Here is a 20,030-nt window from a genome sequence, read left to right as displayed (position 1 = left end):
TTTTAATAAAGTGACTTTTTGGCAATAAATTTCTCTTGGCTTATATATTCCAAGTATCATTTGATTCATGATGATCTTGTGTTCCTTGTATTGTTTTGGGTGATTGATGTCTTTTTCCAGAATGGTCAGTGATACACCAAACTTCAGGAAAAAACCAACTAAATAAATAAGATTAAGAAGTGTCCAATGTTTATAGTCTGCTGTTTTGAAACCCCTCAGAGCTGATCCTCCTCAACCCACCTATAAACACCTACCATACACCTATGCAGATACAGGATGTCTCATAGGCAGGGAATGCAGCCAAGGCTCTGAGCCTTGGTTTCCTCACACATTAAATTAGGTTAAAAATAATAGTACTTTGGGATGTTTGGGTGGCTTAGTTGGCTGAGTCTCCGGCTCTTTGTTTTGACTCAAGTCACTATCTCAGGGTCCTGGAATAAGCCCCACATCCAGCTCTGCACTCAGCACGGAATCTGCTTGATATTCTCTCTCTCTCCCTCTGCCCCTACCCCTGCTTATGGGTGCATGCTCTTTGGCTTTCTCTCGCTGTCTCGTTCTTGCTCTCTCTCAACTAAATAAATATAAATCTTTTCAAAAGAGTAATAGTACCTACCTCACAGAGAGGTGAAAAGAATTCACAGAGGTAATTTTTGTCGGCACTTTGCACAGTGTCATTGCATAATCAGGGCCAAATAAATGCTAACTGGTATTTCTGCCACTACTGCTGCAACCACAGCCATAGTTCTATTACATCTACTATGGTTTTATTTATTCCTAACACTAGAGAAAAAAGAACTAAAGGGTAAACCCCCGCCTCCCATTTTTGCTCCTCTCTTAACAGTAAATCAAGCCAACTAATGCTAAGTTCAAGACAATTCCTTGCTTTCAAAACAAATAACTCAAGGTATTTGTTGGGGGGGTGCTATTGTTTGTTAAAATATATGTATATTCCATATTGTCTTATAATATTGGATCTTTTCTGCTCAGAATTCCAGGTTTGCCCTCAAATGTGGCTCGTGTCAATCAATCTCTTCAGTCATATTTTCTAAATATTTCAGAAATTTAAAAACTAACAAATGCAAAGATGGTAGAACAAATTAATTCAAGATCAAACTGTAAGGTGTTTATAGAGACTGCAGCCCATCTATAATCCTTGAGAGGACTTAGAGCACAAAGTACTAATAAAAGTTGAACAATGTATGTGGAGTAAGGCCACACTATGGCTTTGATTTCAGTGATCTGCTACATGATCTTGGTATGGACAGAACTCACACAGGCTGATAGAGTAAAACGACAGGCCCATCTGAAAAAAAAATGTAAACTTTATGTTAGAATTAACATCTAAGGTAATTGTTAATGCCTTGGAAAAACAGATGTTAAGTAAACAGGCTCCAATTTTCTTTGTGCTTTTTCTTCAAGCTTTTTCTCTTCTCATCTGGGGACTTTTTCACTCTAATACTTTAGGACCAAGTGCCATTTTAAAACTTAGAACTCTGGGGGCTCAGTCAGGGGACCATGCAACTTGATTTCAGGGTGCTGAGTTCAAGCCCCATGTTGGGTGTAGAGATTACTAAAAATAAGCAAACTTTGAAAATAAAATCAAATAGAAGTTAGAAGTGTGGAATGATTACTATTAAAGAAAGCTTTATAAAAGCCAACAGGGTCTTGGCAAAACCTCAAGATTATGTGCTGAAAATTTAAAGGGCCACAGAGATTTCTAAGTCACAGAAATCAGGAAAATGAATTTTATGTAAATTAGATAACAATATTAGTGTTGAGAATAAAAAACAATTGCCATTTAGTTTTGGTCTGGGGGTAACAGTGAATAGTGATGACTGCAGCCAGTGAAGGGAACTTGTGGTTGCTTTTGCTCCAGGCTATTGTTATCATTCAGGAATGTGGAACCTGGGTTGATTTTTTTTTTTTTTTTGCTAGTGTTTGAAGAGGGACTGTAATGATTGATTTTTATGTAAATGTTCTTATTTCCTTAAATGGTAGCAGTTGAAACAGTATTATAACCAATTGTGTTACGTTAAAAAATACCTCTACTGCTTTCAATCTCTGCTTTAGACTTAACTCATTGCCTTAAGTCAATGAAAGTTAAATATCCAAGAAAGATGGCTATTATTAATCTACTTTTATGGGCTGAGCGGTGAGGATGAGATGGTAGGAATTGAAATCACAAAACACACAAGAGAAGAACAAAAACTTAACAAAATAACAAAAATTGACAAAAAACACACTTCAGAAAAGTTTGCTTTTATTTTGGTATGTTATTGAAATCACTTAATAAATTGTCTGATTTTTACTCTCCTTTCAATTTTATGCATCTCCGAGATTCCATTGATCATGGTTTTGGTTTTTCCTTCATCTTCTGTCCATTTTCAGTAGTGGCTCTCTAGCCACCTATTAACCATCTTTAAAATCCTGTGCCTTGTATGTAGTTAGAGTACTGATTACATGCTGATCCTTCATGAATTCTTTCCCCTGAGCAGTCCTGAAGAGCACAATTCTGTCATGCTGCCTTTTAACACATTGAGGTCAAACGGAAGACACTAAATAATGTTTTAATTATCCTCAAATCCTGGGGAAGTTTCAGCTAAGAAAGTTTAAAAAGTATGGTGGTATGGTGAAAAATTATCTTCGCCTAGATGTTGGTGATGTTAATTTTGAAATAATAGTTGTTTTGAGAAAGAATAAAACATCTTTTGGTGGGAAATTGAGTACATATTAACAGGCTCTCAACAAATAGGACATAATAAATCCCTTTGGTTCTGAATCATGAAAAAACACCAACATTCCAAGGTTTTTTTCTCTGGATATTGACATAGTGTTTGGTATCACTGTGATCTTTTTAGGCATCTATCTGAGTAACCCAGGGTGGCATATATTTTCCTTTAATGATTTGTAGAGAGATAGATGCCCAAGAGGGTTAGTCTTCAGTGCTACTGTATGAGTGACAAGTGATTTATTATTCTCTCAGTTTTTGGAGTTTTGTATGGGTGGAATGTTGTCATGGCAGTCTAGGGACAAACTAATATCTGTTCCCAAAGATGAAAACATGCTGCCCGTACATTTTCTGTAACATTATATAGTCTGATGGAGAACAGACGTGCAAACTCAAAGTATTTTATAATTGTTGTTCATTGTGTCTGAGTTGAAACTACACAACAAAGGGAGCTTTAAAAAACCCGCTTTGTTTGAAAGGAACTTTAAATATAAACTCTGCCTAATGATTTTATAAAAATGTGGTGGACTTTTTACTTATAATCTACCAAAATCATTGAAATAAGAAGATACATGGAGAAATATGGGACATTGCTAAAGCCCAGGAAGACAGAAAAAATTACTTATTTTTATAAAGTAGCCCAAAGATGTTGATAATGCAGAAGCTTTTAGTCTCAAATTTGTGAATTTCCTTAACAGTGCTATAGGTATTTTGGGATTGTATATACCAGGGGCGCTCCATTGCACCACTGTGGGGGTGCTGAGTCATGGCAAGGTGGAGAGACATTCTTGGTTGTTGCAATTGGGATGGTAGTTGCTGTTAGCATGTAGTCAGTGCAGGCCATGAAACTCTTCAACATCCTACATGTACAGGACAAACCCCACAACCAACATTTTTCTGGCACAAGTGTCAAGAGTGTTAATATTGAGATACCCTGGTATATGATGATGAAAAAGAAAAGCGATTGTGTGACATTCTTATATTCTAAGTTGCTGATGATTAGCTCTATTCTAATAGCTGGGAAGATAATACACTAGGGGAATTAATACTACACAGTCTGGTGGTCTTTAGAAACAAAGACCCTCTAGTGAAGAAAATATTTTTTACTCATACCACTAAAGTTATTGAGTGCTTACCAAGTGCCAGGCATTGTTGGGAGACCCTAGGGAAACCCGAGTGAACAAAACAGATAGACTGCCTTCACAGAGCTCTGGTATGAATGTGGGGGACTAGTAAACAAATACGTAAAATGGGACATGGAGGAGCAGGTAGTGCCATAGGGTAGAATAATAGGGTAGGTAGGGCATGATGAGGGTGGGAAAGGGAACACTTAGACTGGATGGCCATGAGAGATCTGAAGCTTCGAAGTGAGTGACAGCAGGAGGCAGCCAGATGAAGAGGGTTTTAGGCAGAGGAAGCAGGTTGTGAAAAGGTGCCAAGGTGGAAGTAGGCGTGGCTTGTTGGGGAGGCGCAGAGAGGTGCCTTTGGTTGGGCAGTGGTCCAGAATGGGGAAGCTGGGATGAGACAGAATACGAGAGGAGGGAGGGGCCAGATCATGCTCATTTCTTTTTTAGCTTGAGAATATTCCATTGTCTGGATGTATTTATCCATTCACTTACTGAAGGACATCTTGATTGGTTCCAACTTTTGTCACTTATGAATACAGCTGCTATGAACTTCCAGGTGCAGGTTTTGTTATGGATAAATTTTCAGCTCATTTAGGTAACTTCTAAGGAACACAATCGCTGAATTGGCATGGTGAGAACATTTATGGTAAGAATATGCCAAACTCTTTCCCAAAGTGGCTGTATCAGTTTGCATTCCCACCAGCAATGAGTGAGTTTCTGATTATTCCCCATCCTGCCAGCCTTTGGCACTCTGAGTATTTTGTCCTTTCTGATAGGTGTGTAGTATCTCATTGTTGTTTTAATTTGCAGCTGCCTAATGACACAAGATTTGAACACCTTTTCATATGCTTATTTATCATGAGTATATCTTTTTTGGTGAGGTGTCTGTTCAGTTCTGCCATTTTTTAATTTCATTGTTGACTTTCTTATTGAGTTTTACTTTGTACCTTTTGGACAATGGTTCTCTATCACATGTGTCATATAATTCTTAGGGAAATACTTTCTGGTTTGTGGCTTGTCTTCTCATTCTCTTGTCATTCAGAGAGGAAAATTTTTTAATTTTAATGATGTCTGGATTGTCAATTATTTTTTTCATGGATCATGCCTTTGGTGTTACATCTTAAAAAGTCATTACCATACGTGGGGTCACCTAGAAATTTCCCCCTATGTTAATCCTAGGCACTTTATGGTTTTGTATTTTATATTTGGGTCTGATCCATTTTGAGCTAATTCTTCTGAAGGATGTAAGGTCTGTGTCTACATTCTTTTTTTTTTTTTTTTTGTCTTTTTACATGTGGATGTCCAGTTGTTCCCAGCACTGTTTGTTAGAAACACTGTCCTTTCTCCATTGTATAGCATAGCCTTTGCTCCTTGGTCAAAGCTTAGTTGACTATATTTGTGTGAGTCTGTTTCTGGGCTCTCTGTTGTATTTCATTTACCTATTTGTTCTTTAACCAAATCTATACTGTTTTGATTATGGCTTTATAGTAAGCCTTGAAATCAAGTAGTGTCAGTCTTCTGACTTTTTTCTTATTTTTTAGTACTGTTTTGGCTATTCTGAGTCTTTCATTCTCCATATAAACTTATAATCATTCTGTTGATATCCACAAAAGAACTTGCTAGAATTTTGATTAAAGTTGTGTTAAATCAGGTTGGGAGGAACTAGCATCTTGACATTACCGAGTCTTCCTATCCATTAATGTGGACTACCTCTCTCCATTTATTTAGTCTTTTTTGGTATATTTTTATCAGAGTTTTGCGGCTTTCCTCCTGTCGTACATATTTTCTTAGATTTATACCTAAGTATTTCATTTTTGGAGGTGCTAATGTAAATGGTATTGTGTTTTTAATTTCAATTCCATTTGTTCATTGCTGGCACAGAGGAAAGTGAGGGAATTTTGTATATTAACCATGTATCCTGCAACTTTGCTATAATTGCTTCTAAGTTCCATCCAGGAGGTTTTTTGGTCGATTGTTTTGCATTTCCCACATAGACAATCATATCATTTGTGAACAAAGACAGTTTTATTTTTCCTTTCCAACCTATATGCCTGTTACTTCCCTTTTTGTCTTATTGTATTAGCTAGGAAATAGAGGACAATGCTGAAAAGGAGTGGTGACAGGAGACATTCTTGCCTTGGTCCTGATTGTAATGGGAAATTTTCTAGTTTCTCACCATTATATATAATGTTAGCTGTAGGGTTTTTTGAAAAGATTTTTTTAAATAATGTTGAGGACATTCCCTTGTATTCTTAGTTTACTGAGTATTTGTCATGAGTGGGTGTTGGAATTGTCAAATGCTTTTTTCTTCATCTTTTGATCAGATCATATGATTTTTCTTTTTAGACTGGTAATGTGATGGATTTCATTAACTGATTTTAGAATGTTGAACCAGCTTTGCATACCTATGGTAAATTCCCCTTGGTTGTGGAGTACAACTGTTTTTAGACATTTGTGGCTTTTATTTGTTAATATTTTGCTTAGAACTTTTATACTTAGAAGAGATATTGGTCTGTTATTTTCTTGTGAAGTCTTTGGTTTTGGTATTAGGGTGATGCTGGCCTCATAAAACAAGTTAGGAAATGTTTCTTCTACTCCTGTCTTCTGAAAGAGATTGTAGAGACTTGGTATAATTTAAATGTTTGGTAAAATTTAATAATTATTGTTTTCTTTTCAAGTGTGTGTAGATATGTTTTTATTATTACAGTAAGTTCATTGCTTAGTTTTAGCACCTAGCTTCTCGTACGCTGAATATGTTTATTATGTTTATTGCATATTGTCTGCCTCCTCCCACTAGAATAAGAGCAGAAATTCTTGACTATTTTGTTTATTGATACGTTTTATATGCCTAAAACAGTGGTTCTCAATGTGTGCTTTGCAGTTTTTTGGGGTTCTGCAAAATCCTTTTGGAGAATATATAAGGTCAAAGCTATTCTCGTGGTAATACTCAGACTTTATTTGCTTCCCCCCCCCCCCACTGTGCTGTTGCTTACACTGGTGGGGGAAAATCAGTCAAGTGTAAAACTGCTGATGTTTTAGTGTGAATCGAGCAGTGGCACGAAAATCTACTAGTAGCCACTACGTACTTCCTGGTCCTCACTTATGAGGAAGTGACAAGGGGATGCCAATTTCACTTAAAGCTGTAAAAATTATTAGTTTTATTAAGTCCTGACTCTTGAGCATGTGCCTTTTTAATATTCTGTGTGATGAAATGGGAAGTATACCTAGTACTTCTGCTGCATACTCAAATATGGTTGTTTCCAGGGACTAGAATTTGTGATTGAGTTGCTATGGAACATTATATTTACTGGAAATAACAACTGTGAGATAAACTATGTTTCAGTTTCAGGGCATTCGGGCATTTGGCAGATAGTTTTTTTCAAAAAAAGAATGGAGTAAGCTTGTCACCTCAAGGAAAACAACTGATAGTATTTGTTGATGATGATAAATTCAAGTTTGCAAGTGAATTTCGAGTTTTGGAAAATTTATGTCTATGAGTTCAATACTTTCCTAATACTTACAGATTTTTCTAATGCGTTGGATACTGATATTAACTATTGTGGTGTGGGTTTTCTTTGATATTAAATAACAAAATGTGTTAATATCTTGAAAATATGTTTAACTCCCAGTGAGTCATTGCTAAAAAACTCTTACAGCATCAAACATATATAATAGATCCCTTCAAACTGCAGATAGATCAGTTGGTTTTAATGCAATGGAGTGTGGAGAGTTCACTGATATGGTTGGTTTCAGATTGAAAATCATGACTACCCTTTAAGAAATGACCACTTACTGAGGTTTGGTGTTGTATTAAAGAAGAATATCCACAACTATCTGAAAATGTTGTAGCAATGAACATGTCTGTATGACTTTTAAGAGTGATCTACTGTGCGTGCCTGATGGATAGAGTGGGGAGGACAAAAATGAGTTGAAGGAGATAAATTAGTACATCAGAATTTTAAAGTAAACTGGTACATTCTGAGAATAAAATTCATCGTGGAGTTTGCCTTACCCTTTGAGCAAGCAGTGGCCCAGATGGACAGACATGGAGGAAGGGAATTGCTGTCTTCTCTCTCTTACATCCTCATGAGTTTCCTTCCTTCTTTTACTTTCTTGGTAGCACATTTGTGACATTTTTAGCTTTCTTAAGCTTTAATTAATATATGGCATTTACCCCATTTTACCAAATATATGGTAGGAAAAAAACAATACGGAAGAAATTGAAGAGGAGATGATGAGTTCTGTTCTTGGTGTAGGGAAAGAGAAGCTTCTGACTGCTGCGAATCTAGGAATGTATTGTGTAATCATTGTTAGGGGAATGCTGGCAAACTGAGCTCATGCTAGCACACCTGCAAGCTGGAAGGTACAAGAAGGGGCAACTGTGAGCCTCACCTCTTCCAAATGCAACGTAGTCTGTCTTAGCTCACTGGTCTCTGCATCTCCCTAGCCTTCAGACATTATTATGCCCCGTTTATGCAGCCCATATTTGAGGTTCATGGTCCAAAGGGTATCCTCTGGTGTGATGATCAGGAACACCAAGTGGCAGATCCAGAGGTTACTGTGCGTAGAGGGAGCTGACATAGGGTTTGAAAGTGAAGAAGAAATAACTGAACCCATTTTTGCTATTGAGACTCACTTCCTTGTTTCTTCACAGTCTGTTTCTTTAGTCTTTGGAAGAAAGAACTCACAGGAGTGTTCATCAGATGCAGTCTCTAGACCAACTGCATCAGAATCATCTGGGGAGCTTACCCAAAGTGCAGATTTCTGGGTCCTCAACTAGTCTGCTGAATCAGACCTTCTGGGGATAGGGCAATCTGCAATTAGAAGACAGTCTTCAAATTTCATGCACAATAAAAAGCTTGAGAACCACTGGCATTACAAGCTTTTTCCAGTACTTATTTTCAACATATTTGTATCAAGGTGAAGATGACCTAATTCTGATGAAACTCTGGACCAAAGGGAATTAATGAATGCAGAGATAAAACAGCATATGAAATCCCTCATGTATTTTTGTATTTAGGGTATTAATGCTTCTTTGACTGATTGGATAAAAATTAAATGCTCCAATTACAAAGTCTGAAAGGACTTTGTAGATGCTGGTTGTTACAAGAGGATTCTGAATACACGTTATTTTTCTTTATCTTAAGGAAGGAAGACTTACATGTTTTGTCAAAAATGTCAGTTTTCATGATTTTGTGCTCTAGGCAAACTATCTGAAATCTGACTGAACTGTGTGTATAAAATGAAGCTCTTAGGAAGATAAATGCCTTATCAGAAATGTTAACAATTTCCAGGTTTTCTTTCATATATAGTTAAACAAAAAGTTCCATGTCACAGAGGTTAAGAAGATAAAAAGTCTGGTGAAGATACAGTTTACTTTCTTAGTTTGTATGTGCCTTTCTAACTCATATTTTGATTCATTCATGCTGTCTCCTTACTTTAATTCATGGGCTTCAGAATGTGACTGAGTTCAGCTCCTAAGAAAAGGTTTATAAATGTAGAGGTGAACTTTCGGTTTTGCTTGCATGAGAGGTTACCTGTTTACTGTGTGGTCAACATGAAATGTAAACTAGGCGACTACACCACCATGTTATTTTAAGACTAAGTGGAAAGAACTGATGGAGCCTTTTGGATATGAGTGCACAAAACCAAATCTAAAATTAAAAATGAGACTGATAGTGATTAAAATGGGCAAAGTCAGAAAATTTGAAATCTCTTTTCATGAGCAATTTTACTTAACTCTAGATAATAGTTCAAAAATCATATCACATGTTTCCAATTAAAAAAAACAAGGTGACATCCATTACTTTCTTATTAAGTTTATTTAATTCAGGTGAATTATTTCATTCTGTTGAGGCTGTTAGTATTGACGTGGCTTTGTAGTTATAGACTGAAACATGAACTGATTGAATCGGGACTAGAGATGGGTTTGAAGCTAATGCTAGGAATGAGGTCCTATGGCTCATTTGTTTTGTTTCTTTTAAATAGTTTTGCTTTTCTTTTTACTAATGTTACAGTATGCTCACAGCCAAATATTCTGTGCATATGGAGGTATACAAAGGTCACTTTAACCACTGCTGCATTTTGATATATGCTACATATTTTTTCTTAGTATGAATGCACACTGCCATTACACAAGTATATTTATGCCTATATGCCTGTATGTAATACATATATGTGCGTACATATATGTGTGTACCTATCAAGAAATCTGTTTGATAAATATGTTCATGAAACAATATTTTATAGACATCTGTCTGTACATATTTCTATGAAATTTTTATATTTCATTTATGATTATAGTTCTGCATAGTATTTGTAATTTGCATGTATCATAATATAAATGATTCCCTTATTAATGGGCATTTAGGTTGTTTCCAATGTTTTCACTTTTGTAATTAATATTCCGTCTTGTCTGAAACTTTTCTTGGGATAAATTCATGGAGGTAAGAATTTCTGGGTTAAAGGGTATGCCCATTTAAAAATTTTAGATATATGGTCAAGTTGTTTCCAGAAATGTGCCATTTTATACCCCCACCCTTTTTTTAGAGAGGGAGAGGGGAGGGGCAGAGGTAGAGGGAGAAAGAGGATCTTAAGTAGGCTTCACACTCAGCCCAGAGCCTGATGGGTGGCTCCCTCTCACAACTCAGAGATCAGGACCTGAGCTGAAAGCAAGAGTTGGATGCTTAACCAACTGAGCCACCGAGGCGCCCCTGTGCCAATTCATATTCTTACTCCAATGTGCTTGAGGGTGATAACTTTGGAACGTTATGAGCAATACTGGGTTTTCTTAATCTCTTAAGTCTTTGTAAATATAGCATGTCAAAAATGGGATTCTTACTTTAATCTTCATTTGTTTGATATAGTATCCAGAGGTTCCCCGGAGACTCTGTGTGCCCTGGGGATTGATTGGATTTTACTACCAGCTTGGCTGGTAGTGCTTGAAATTCTTAAGACAGACAAGGGAAACAATGATTTCACCTGGTTACTAGGTGGTTAATGAACAATGTCTTGAAGACACAAGCCAGATTTGCTGGATGGAAAGTCACTTCTCCTTTTCCTTCCAAACTTTCTCTTTTAAGACCCAATATAAATAGCTCTTTCTACTCTTTTCTTCCTTTGCAAAAATAATAGCTTACTTGGTCATGGATCCAAGCTTAATTAATGACTTATTAAGGAGAGTCCAGATCTTTGAAAATACTAAGGAACTTTTTTGCCTACCATTGGGCTTTGGAGAGCCCTGACCTGATCCCAGAAATACAAAATCTGGCTTTCTAAAACTTGGGAGGGGGTAGTTAGGAAAGGAAGGGAAATCGTTTCATTCCTTCTTGAAGAGTCACTTTCTTTTCTCTCTTTCTCTTTCATTCTCTTTCTATCTTTGACTCCCTACTTCCTTCCCTCAGTCTATCTCAGTTCCAAAGGATCACCTTGGAATTTCTGCCCCCCCCCCCTTTTTTAAATCAGAAGTCCCATTTTTCATTAGATTTTGGTGTTTTGTACTTCACAAGACTTAGAAGTTTAGGAAACATTTGACTCCTAACTGTTCACCACAGAACATTGAGATTGTGGTGGATAAATTTAGTTCATATATACATGATTACTTTTGGTCTTGCCCCAAATTCTGAAGGATATAATTCTCAGGGAGAAACCACCGTGAACCAGGGTTTCACCTTTTACAACAAAACTATTTTGTCAGTAGTTATTGGGTTTTTAAACTCTGGTTTCCTATAAAAAATTTAGTTCTAATGAACACCCCGTTATTTTATTAACCTAATGTTGTCTTCACAATATCTTTTTTTTGTTTGTTTCATGCAGGCATTCTTACACCGAATGAACCAGTGTGCTGCATCAAAAATTGATAAAAATGTAACAGAAGAAACAGTGAAGGTGAGGAGGCACAGTCGGCCCTCAACCCAAGCACACATTCCCTTTTAATTAAAATTTCTTCTGTGGGATGTTACTCTAGGCTCTTCAGCTTCTCCTCAGTTCCACTATAAGTTCTGCGCCAGTCACTTGGGTGGGCGACCCTGAGATAAAGGGAAAGAGGGTTTGGGAAAAGAAACAGAGAGTGATGAGGATGGCGTAGAAGACATGGAACAATTTTTTGCCGAGGCCTTTGGACAGTTTGAAAAGAGGAAGAAAAACCCATGACCAAGAACCTCAGTGTCTGTGAGCAGGAGGAACAGAGCCCTAAGTGGGAGCATTGCCAGAGGTGGCTTAGGAAGGCAAGATGTGGACAAATGTGACTTCCAATCTTTGATCACCAAAGAGTAAATGATTTGGGTGGTTCCGTGGTGCAGAAAATGTCTGCATAATGGCTGCAACTCAGAAACACATGTATAAGCCCTTCCTTTTAGGCTGCAGGAAAGGAAAATGATGAAGAGTTTTATAAAGGGGGAGGAGGTAAATGAAAATTAATTGCACTATTGTTATTATTCATTTAAGCTGCCTAAATTATTATTGATATTTATTTTTGGTGCTGATTTGCTGTTTTATTTTACAAAAAAAAAAAAAAATTCCCATGGATTTTTATAGGCTCCTCTGACTATTTTTTCATAAATTAAAAACTTTCAAATTCTCTTACCATGGGAGCATTTTAGTTTGTGTGGTTTAGGTCGCAAGCAAAAGACACTTATTATTCAAATGAGTTGAAGACACTTCAGCTCTCATTTGGGGACTCCAGACAGAAGAGAAGGTTCAGGACCTGTGACTCAGGGAGGTCAATAAGATTGCCAGGTTCTGTCTAGCTCTTCACTTTGCCATCCAGGTCATCCACTTTGCCCCAGGGCTGGCTCCTCTCATCCCTGCAAAATGACCTTGTAGCTGTCCAAGCTATCACTTCCAGACACAGCACCTTTCCAGAGGGGAAGCTGTCCATTCCAGGATGCCGTTCCAGAGACCAAAGAAGCCTTTGCCCCCAAAAGCCTGGCAGCAAATCTGCCTGCACTATGTTACCTGCTCCCCATTCTCACTAATGGGTTGGGGACTGTCACGCTTGGATTTAGTCACTCAGGCTTTTCCTGAGAGCCAGGAATGGTTCCTGGTTCCCAGAGCTGTGTAGGAGTAGAAAGGATGTCCAGACAAAATTGGTCCTCTGCCCTCTGGGTGGGTGGAAAGGATAAGCATGCCCTGAAATTTTCAGCTTGGAAAGAGAATACTATCCTCTCATGGACTTTTTTTTGACCTGCTTCACTATTGCACTTATTATATTTATTTGTAGATGCTGTTCTCAAACATTGAAGATATCCTTGCTGTACATAAGGAATTTTTAAAAGTCGTGGAAGAATGCCTGCATCCAGAACCTAACGCTCAACAAGAAGTGGGAACCTGCTTTCTTCACTTTGTAAGACCAATTTCTGTTTATTTTAAAAGCTCTGCGCCCCCCCTCCCCCCAGATTTTAGGGTTTAGCTTTTGGCAAAGTAGCATGTGAGAACTCAGTGTAGAAGCAAAATGTGACACCGAAAGTTTGGGGTCTTTTAAGGCCAATGAAATCTTCCACTGAGAGCCAGAAAAGGGGTGAGGGCCTCACATCATCCATTTTATTCAGTGAAGAATAAACAGCCTTTTCTTTTTCCCAACAAGTTAGTTCTTCGCATCCTCTGTAGCTTTGAATCCTAATGAATATTCAGGCTGTTCATAATGAATGGATTTTTATGTTTCTCCCAAGCATAGAGCATTTCCCTTTTGAGGCAGAAAATCCTTACTCTTATAATGGCGTGATGAGCCTTTTGTGAGTCAGAATGTTCCCTTGTTAATCAGCTGGTGACAAGCCTGCAGGTGAACAAGCTGTGTCACTTTAGGTACACGGACGCCGGAGTCTCGGTGTTTCTCAAGGGTAGTTTCTCAGAAGGTCGTACTGAGTGGTGCAGAAGAATAACCAGTCAGTCCTCAGTTGTTTCAAATTACACATCATGCTCGTGTAATCATTTCCATCTCTTCGGACAGGATAGTTGAAATTATTTGTGCAATTGATTTATAAAGTAAGAAGTCACCTATAAAATGGAAATTATTTTCAGAACTGAAGGGTATTCATAGCAAAAAAAAAAAAATAGTGCTGCTATTTATAGCATTCCACTGATGCTAATTTTCAGAACACCCACCTGAATTCCTTTCTGTACCAAAATGCTATATAATTGATGTTTTATTTAAAAATGCATAAGAATATTTTGTCACAGAAGTCAATCTTTGTTTATTTTTATTTCTATTTAGCCATTAGGAAGGTAACAGTATGTAGTTTCTAGGTCTGTAATTCTGTATGGAGTAGGCAGAGCTGCATATGTTCTTTTTATAATCAGGAAATATTTCATAAAGGTAATTACTATTAAATGGAGAGAGGCTCCTTGGTGTAGGAAGATCAAGCCGTACTTTCCTTGGGTATGACTGGAAACCACGCATGTTTGTGTCCACTTAATCCAGACTGTTCCTCTTCATGAAGGAATTCACATCTCCTGCCAGCTGGAGCATTTGCTGCCTTAGTCCAGGGCCTCACATGGGAATCTTGCACTCTGACATCCACTTCCTCAGTAACACACTATGAATCTGTCATCCATGAATTTAGCTAAACTATTTCTGAAGCGTATTTCATTCTGGGTCATACCATCTCTTGAAATAAGTAACTCAGTATATTTTTTGCTGGCTATATAAAATAGCACTCAGTGTTGCTTTCCAAATGTATGTCATGGAAATTCCAGAGGGTGTACTTCGGTTCTCATATTTGATCAATACATTTTCTGTGTCTTCCTCTTATTGGAGCTGCTTTGGTAGATACTAATCCTAGCCACTGAGAGAAAAATCTAATGACGGAAGGATGCTTAGAGGCCATGATGGTGAAATTACTCCCTTTTTGAAAGTACCCCTTCGGTGGCAAATACGAAGGCTATTTATTTTGTTCCTCCTTGATCACTTTTAGTGAGAGCTATAAACACTAGAAGATCTTTATGTTAATCCTGAATCTGCCTACCACTGCCCATTATGGATTGCCCTTGCAATTTCCACCCAGTGGTCTTAGTTTTGTGTTTTGGAGCTACACAGTGTTGTAAGTCCCATTGTACTGTGACAGCTGTCTGAAAGTAGCTACCATTTCCTTACTTTATTATACTAACAAATCATTCTACTTGAAATGACCTTTCATACTTTGTCACAGAGAGTCTCATATTAGAGTAGAGTCTCCAAAGTCCATCATTATCTCAGTCACTTGTTGCTGACTATTCTCTTCTTGTTTGTCCGTGTCCCTCCTAAACACAGCTGTCCAGATTGGTGCATGTGAACTGCAGGGTACTAGGTCTCTCTATTCCTGCATGATCAGGCACATGCTTTTCCCTGTTGCTAAAATGCTTTCTTCCCTCACCCTGCCTGGGAATGATGGGTTCATCTCTCTGAACCTTGCTCAGATACTACTTTCTTTTTTAAAGCTGTATCTGAACCCTCTCAGGAAAGCTAAGTACTCTCTTCTCTGTAATTTGCTACCATTTGGCTCATTGACCTAGTATTGCATACATCATATTGGACTCTAGTTAATGTAACCTTTTTTCCTAGATTATTCTTCTTGAATCAGAGAAAATTGATAAATAAAGTGTGCTTAGATACATACATAGAGTAGAGCTCCCAAAATATAGTAAACACTTTGGACACATAAAGTATGTTCACAAACATCACACAGGTTTATCTTTCCAAATAGCTACTACCATGACTCTCTCTAACTTATCCTTATTCGAATTCACAGAAAGACAAGTTTCGTATCTATGATGAATATTGTAGTAACCATGAGAAGGCACAGAAATTGCTTCTCGAGCTTAACAAAATAAGAACAATCCGCACATTTCTTTTGGTAAGTATATATATGAGTGTTACCATACGCTGTGATTTGTTGATAGGCTCTCTAAGGAACCAAGGACTAGCGTCAATGTGGTGTAAAAATTACTCATGGGACAATGCTTTAAATGTGTCCAGGCTAGGAGACTAGAGTCCCAAAGGACTCTAATCGTAAGAAGGGAGAGTTGGCAGAAGCTCATGGATGGGAAAACACTGATAATGCCCTCTCCTGGCTGACTATGAATTGTTTGTGAGAACCACAGATTCTTAGTGAGAGGAGACATTTATGCCAGAGTTCATCATCGCTTTTATATCCCTCAGCTCCCTAGGGTTTCATTTGCTTTTGCTAAGAGAGCTGTAAGTGGGGCAGTCACAGGAAGGAAACAGATCCTGGGTATGGTAGAAAAGAAATTTAAAGATTGACCTTTCTCCTGCATAAATTCCTTACTCACTTTCCACAGAAAGAAGAAGAATATATGTTTCATTTCTTCAGCAGAGCACAAAGAAATGCGTATTTTGGTAGTAATTTGGACAATTTAATTGCCAGTGAGGACCACATTGTAAGTGTACAACTCAATAATATTTAGCCAAATGTGGAGTGGAGGAACCATCCCCACTATCCAGTTATAGAGATTTCTAGCACCCTGAAAAGTCCCTCATGCCTGCTCCTGGCCCATCTCTACAACCCCTGTAAACTCTAGGCAATCATTGATTTACTTTCAATCTCTGTAGTTTGCCTTTTCTGGATAGTTCTTACAAATGGAATCCTTCAATGTAATATTTTACACCTGGTTTCTTTTACTGAGTAAAATGTTTTGAGGTTCATCGCCATTGTAACATGTACCCATATGCCATTCATTTTTATTGCTGTATAGTATTTGTTGTATGGCTATACCATATTTTATTTATCCATTTGCCGGTGTATGGACTTTGGGTCAGCAAGAAAGTATGATTAATGATGGGCCTTGAAGATCTTTTCAGAGAGAAGTATTAGTATAGAAAAAGTCAGGAAATGTCCAGTTTGAACTGTTTTATAAATGATGCTGAGATGAACATTCATGTACAAGTCTTTGTGTGGATACTTTCATTCTCTTGGATGGATGCTAAGAGTGGAATTGCTAGGTCATAGTAAGTGTATGTTTAAGAAATTGCCAAAATGACTGTGCCATATACACCAGTAATGTACATTTGCAGTTTCTTTATATCTTTGCAAACACATGGACTTTCCATTGCAATTATAGCTGGGTTAGTGGATGTGTAGTTTAACTCAAGATGATTTTTATTTGCATTTCTCTCATGACCATTGATATCAGGCATGCTTTCAATGTTCTTATTAGACATTCATATATCCTGTTGGTGAAATGCTTATTCAAATCTTTTGTTCCATTTTTAAATTGAGATGTTTCTCTTACATTGAGCTATTAGTGTTCTTTATTTTGGGTACAGCTTCTGTATCTGATATATAATTTGTGAATATTCCCACTCAGTGTGGTTTGTTTAAAAATGTTATCTTTTGGAAATCAAAATTCTTTTTTTTTTTTTTTTTTAACTTATTTATTTGTTAGAGAGAGAGTGAGTGAGCACAGGCAGACAGAGTGGTAGGCAGAGGCAGAGGGAGAAGCAGGCTCCCCGCCGAGCAAGGAGCCCGATATGGGACTCGATCCCAGGACGCTGGGATCATGACCTGAGCCGAAGGCAGCCGCTTAACCAACTGAGCCACCCAGGCGTCCCTGGAAATCAAAATTCTTACATTTTGTTGAAGTAGGATTTATTAAATTTTTTCCATATGAACATATTTTCATTTTATTTAAGAAGTCTGTATTCAGGTTTTATACTTACTTTGTTAATTTTTTTCCCAAGTATTTTGCTCTTTTTGATGCTGTTGTGATCGGAATGATCTTAATATCATTTTTTGGACTGTTCATTGCTACCATATAAACATTTGACTTTTATTTATTTTTGTTTATTGTATATTTTTTTATCATGTGCTTTAAATTCATGTATTAGTTCTAGTAGCTTTTTGGTAGATTCTTTAGGACACTTTACATATAGAATGAAGTCATCTGAGAGTAAAGACAGTTATATTACTTCCTTTTCAATATAGATGTCTTTTTTCCCCCTGGGTTTTGCACTGGTTAGAACCAGTTTACTATTGAATAGAAGTGATAAGAACAGACATGCCTGCCTTGTTTCTGATCTTGGGGAAAATCAATCAGTTTTTCATCATGAAGTGTGATGCTAACTGTTGTCGCAGATGTCCTCTTCCAGTTGAAGAAGTTCCACTATATTCATAGTTTGTCAAGAGTTTTTATTGGGACCTTTTTGCTTTTTCCGACGTAGGTGTTTAAAGCTATGAATTTTGTCCTACACACTGCATTAGTTTTATTCCATAATATTTTACATGTGTTTTCAGTTTCATTCAGTTATTGAAAAGGTCTACTTTCCTTCATAATATCTATAGTCTATTCTTTATTTAGAGTTTGTCTTGGAAGGCAGTTCTGCATGGAACTGTGTCCCTGCACATTTTCCGAGCGGAGGAGCCAACTGCTTTTGTTCTGGCTGATCTTTAAAGGATGTTTATATCACGATATAAAGGATGTTTATATCAGAAGGTAGAGATATTCTCTTCCTCCTAATCGGCGGGCAGTCACACCTGCTGCCCTCATGAGAGATGCATGGTTCTTAGCCTCAGGTCTCCTCTCCTGGTGTCCATGTGCATGGGCCACCTGGTCTTCCTTGTGTTGCGATTTGGGAACTGAGCCTGGGCAAACTGGCCCCAAAATAATGACACTCTGGCTGCTGCTATTGCTTTAAGGAAAAAAAAAGTCCTGTAGCTCTGGCCTAGGAGTTTCATGTGTTCTTCCAGCATCCAGAAATCTCTGGCCGGTTGATTTTTGAGCTTGTCGGTAGGGGAAAATCTTAGAATCATCAGTTTTAACATTCTGTTACTTTATTTCCCAAGGTTGGAATTTTCCAGATTTCTTCCTGTAGTTGACTTTTTAAGTTTAATTCCATTTTGGTCAGAGAACATAATTAAATCATTTAAATCTTTTTAAATTCATTAAGACATTTTTATGGCTTAGCATATGGTCTGTCCTGGAGTTTTTTGTTTTTTTTGTTTTTTCCCTCTCTCTGTATGTTCCATGTGTGCTTAAAAACTATGCATATTCTGTAGCTGTTGGGTGGAATGTTCTATAAATGTTAGGTCAGTTTTGTTCATAGTGTTGTTCTTCTCTTCTTTGTCTTTTGGTCTAGGTGTTCTGTCAGTTATTGAGGGTAGGATATTGAAATCTATAGGTATAATTGTTAAATTGTCTGTCTTGCCTTTCAATTATGTCAGTTTTGTTTTATATGTTTTGGGGCTCTGTTGTTAAATATATACTCATTGATAGTGCTTGTATTTGTATTTCTATTGATCGTAAAATGTTTTTCTTTGTCCCTAGGGATATTTCTTTTCTTAAAGTCTGTTTTCGCTGATATTATTATAGTCATGACACTTCTTGTACTGTTTGTCTATCTTTTTCCAGTATTTTACTTACAAACTATTTAGGTCTTTGAATCTAAAACATGTCCCTGGGAGACAGTATATAGTTGGATCTTGCCTTTTAAAAAAAGATTTATTTTATTTAAATTCAATTAGCCAACTATAGTACATCATTATGGATCTTGCTTTTTTATCCAGCCTGATCATCTCTGACTTTTGATTGGCGTGTTCCATTCATTGATCTTTAACTGAATTATTGATATTGTTGTATTGACAGGTACCATTTTATTGTTTTTTCTGTATGTGTTTTTGTTGTTGTCCCTCTGTTCCTCCTTTACCTTCCTTAGTGTACTGTTTTATTTCCTCTGTTGATTTTTTTGAACTATTTTTTTGGGGGGGGGATTGCTCTAAGAACAATATTCATCTTAATTTATAAAGTCTATTTCCTGTTGTTTTTTGTTTGTGTTGTTTTGTTTTGTTTTTTTGTAACTTTCCTGGACTTGATTTAAGAACCTGTGACTCTTGGGGTGCCTGGGTGGCTCAGTGGGTTAAAGCCTCTGCCTTCGGCTCAGGTCATGGTCCCGGGACCCTGGGATCAAGCCCTGCATCGGGCTCTCTGCTCAGCAGGGAGCCTGCTTCGCTTCCTCTCTCTCTGCCTGCCTCTCTGCCTACCTGTGATCTCTGTCTGTCAAATTAATAAATAAAATCTTTAAAAAAAAAAAAAAAGAACCTGTGATTCTTGTATGTACAGCTGCTCTTGCTACTCAATTTTTTGTTTTATAATTTAGCCTCTCTTTTTAGGGGGTCATTCCAGTAACTGCTTAACTTAGTTCTGTCGGTGGTTTGTCAGAGGTGACCAAACATCGTTAATCATCTTGT

The 20,030-nt window shown here is 37.3% G+C and overlaps 1 protein-coding gene across 1 annotated transcript in view; it reads left to right on the top strand.

Annotated features, from left to right (window-relative positions):
- LOC308341017 (phosphatidylinositol 3,4,5-trisphosphate-dependent Rac exchanger 2 protein) overlaps positions 1 to 20,030 on the top strand; it is a gene marked incomplete at its 5' end in the record, with an annotated part of 290,021 nt that overhangs the window by 53,473 nt on the left and 216,518 nt on the right. Inside the window, 3 exons of the mRNA XM_080800603.1 lie at positions 11,671 to 11,742; positions 13,076 to 13,198; positions 15,579 to 15,683. Of these exons, the coding sequence (XP_080656729.1) occupies positions 11,671 to 11,742; positions 13,076 to 13,198; positions 15,579 to 15,683 (300 nt within the window). The remainder of the gene's footprint in view (positions 1 to 11,670; positions 11,743 to 13,075; positions 13,199 to 15,578; positions 15,684 to 20,030) is intronic.

Source organism: Martes martes (assembly GCF_963455335.1).
Source record: "Martes martes genome assembly, chromosome: 4".
NCBI lineage: Eukaryota > Metazoa > Chordata > Mammalia > Carnivora > Mustelidae > Martes > Martes martes.
Note: the sequence above shows the minus strand (reverse complement) of the source record. Positions and strands in the feature narration are given on the sequence as shown.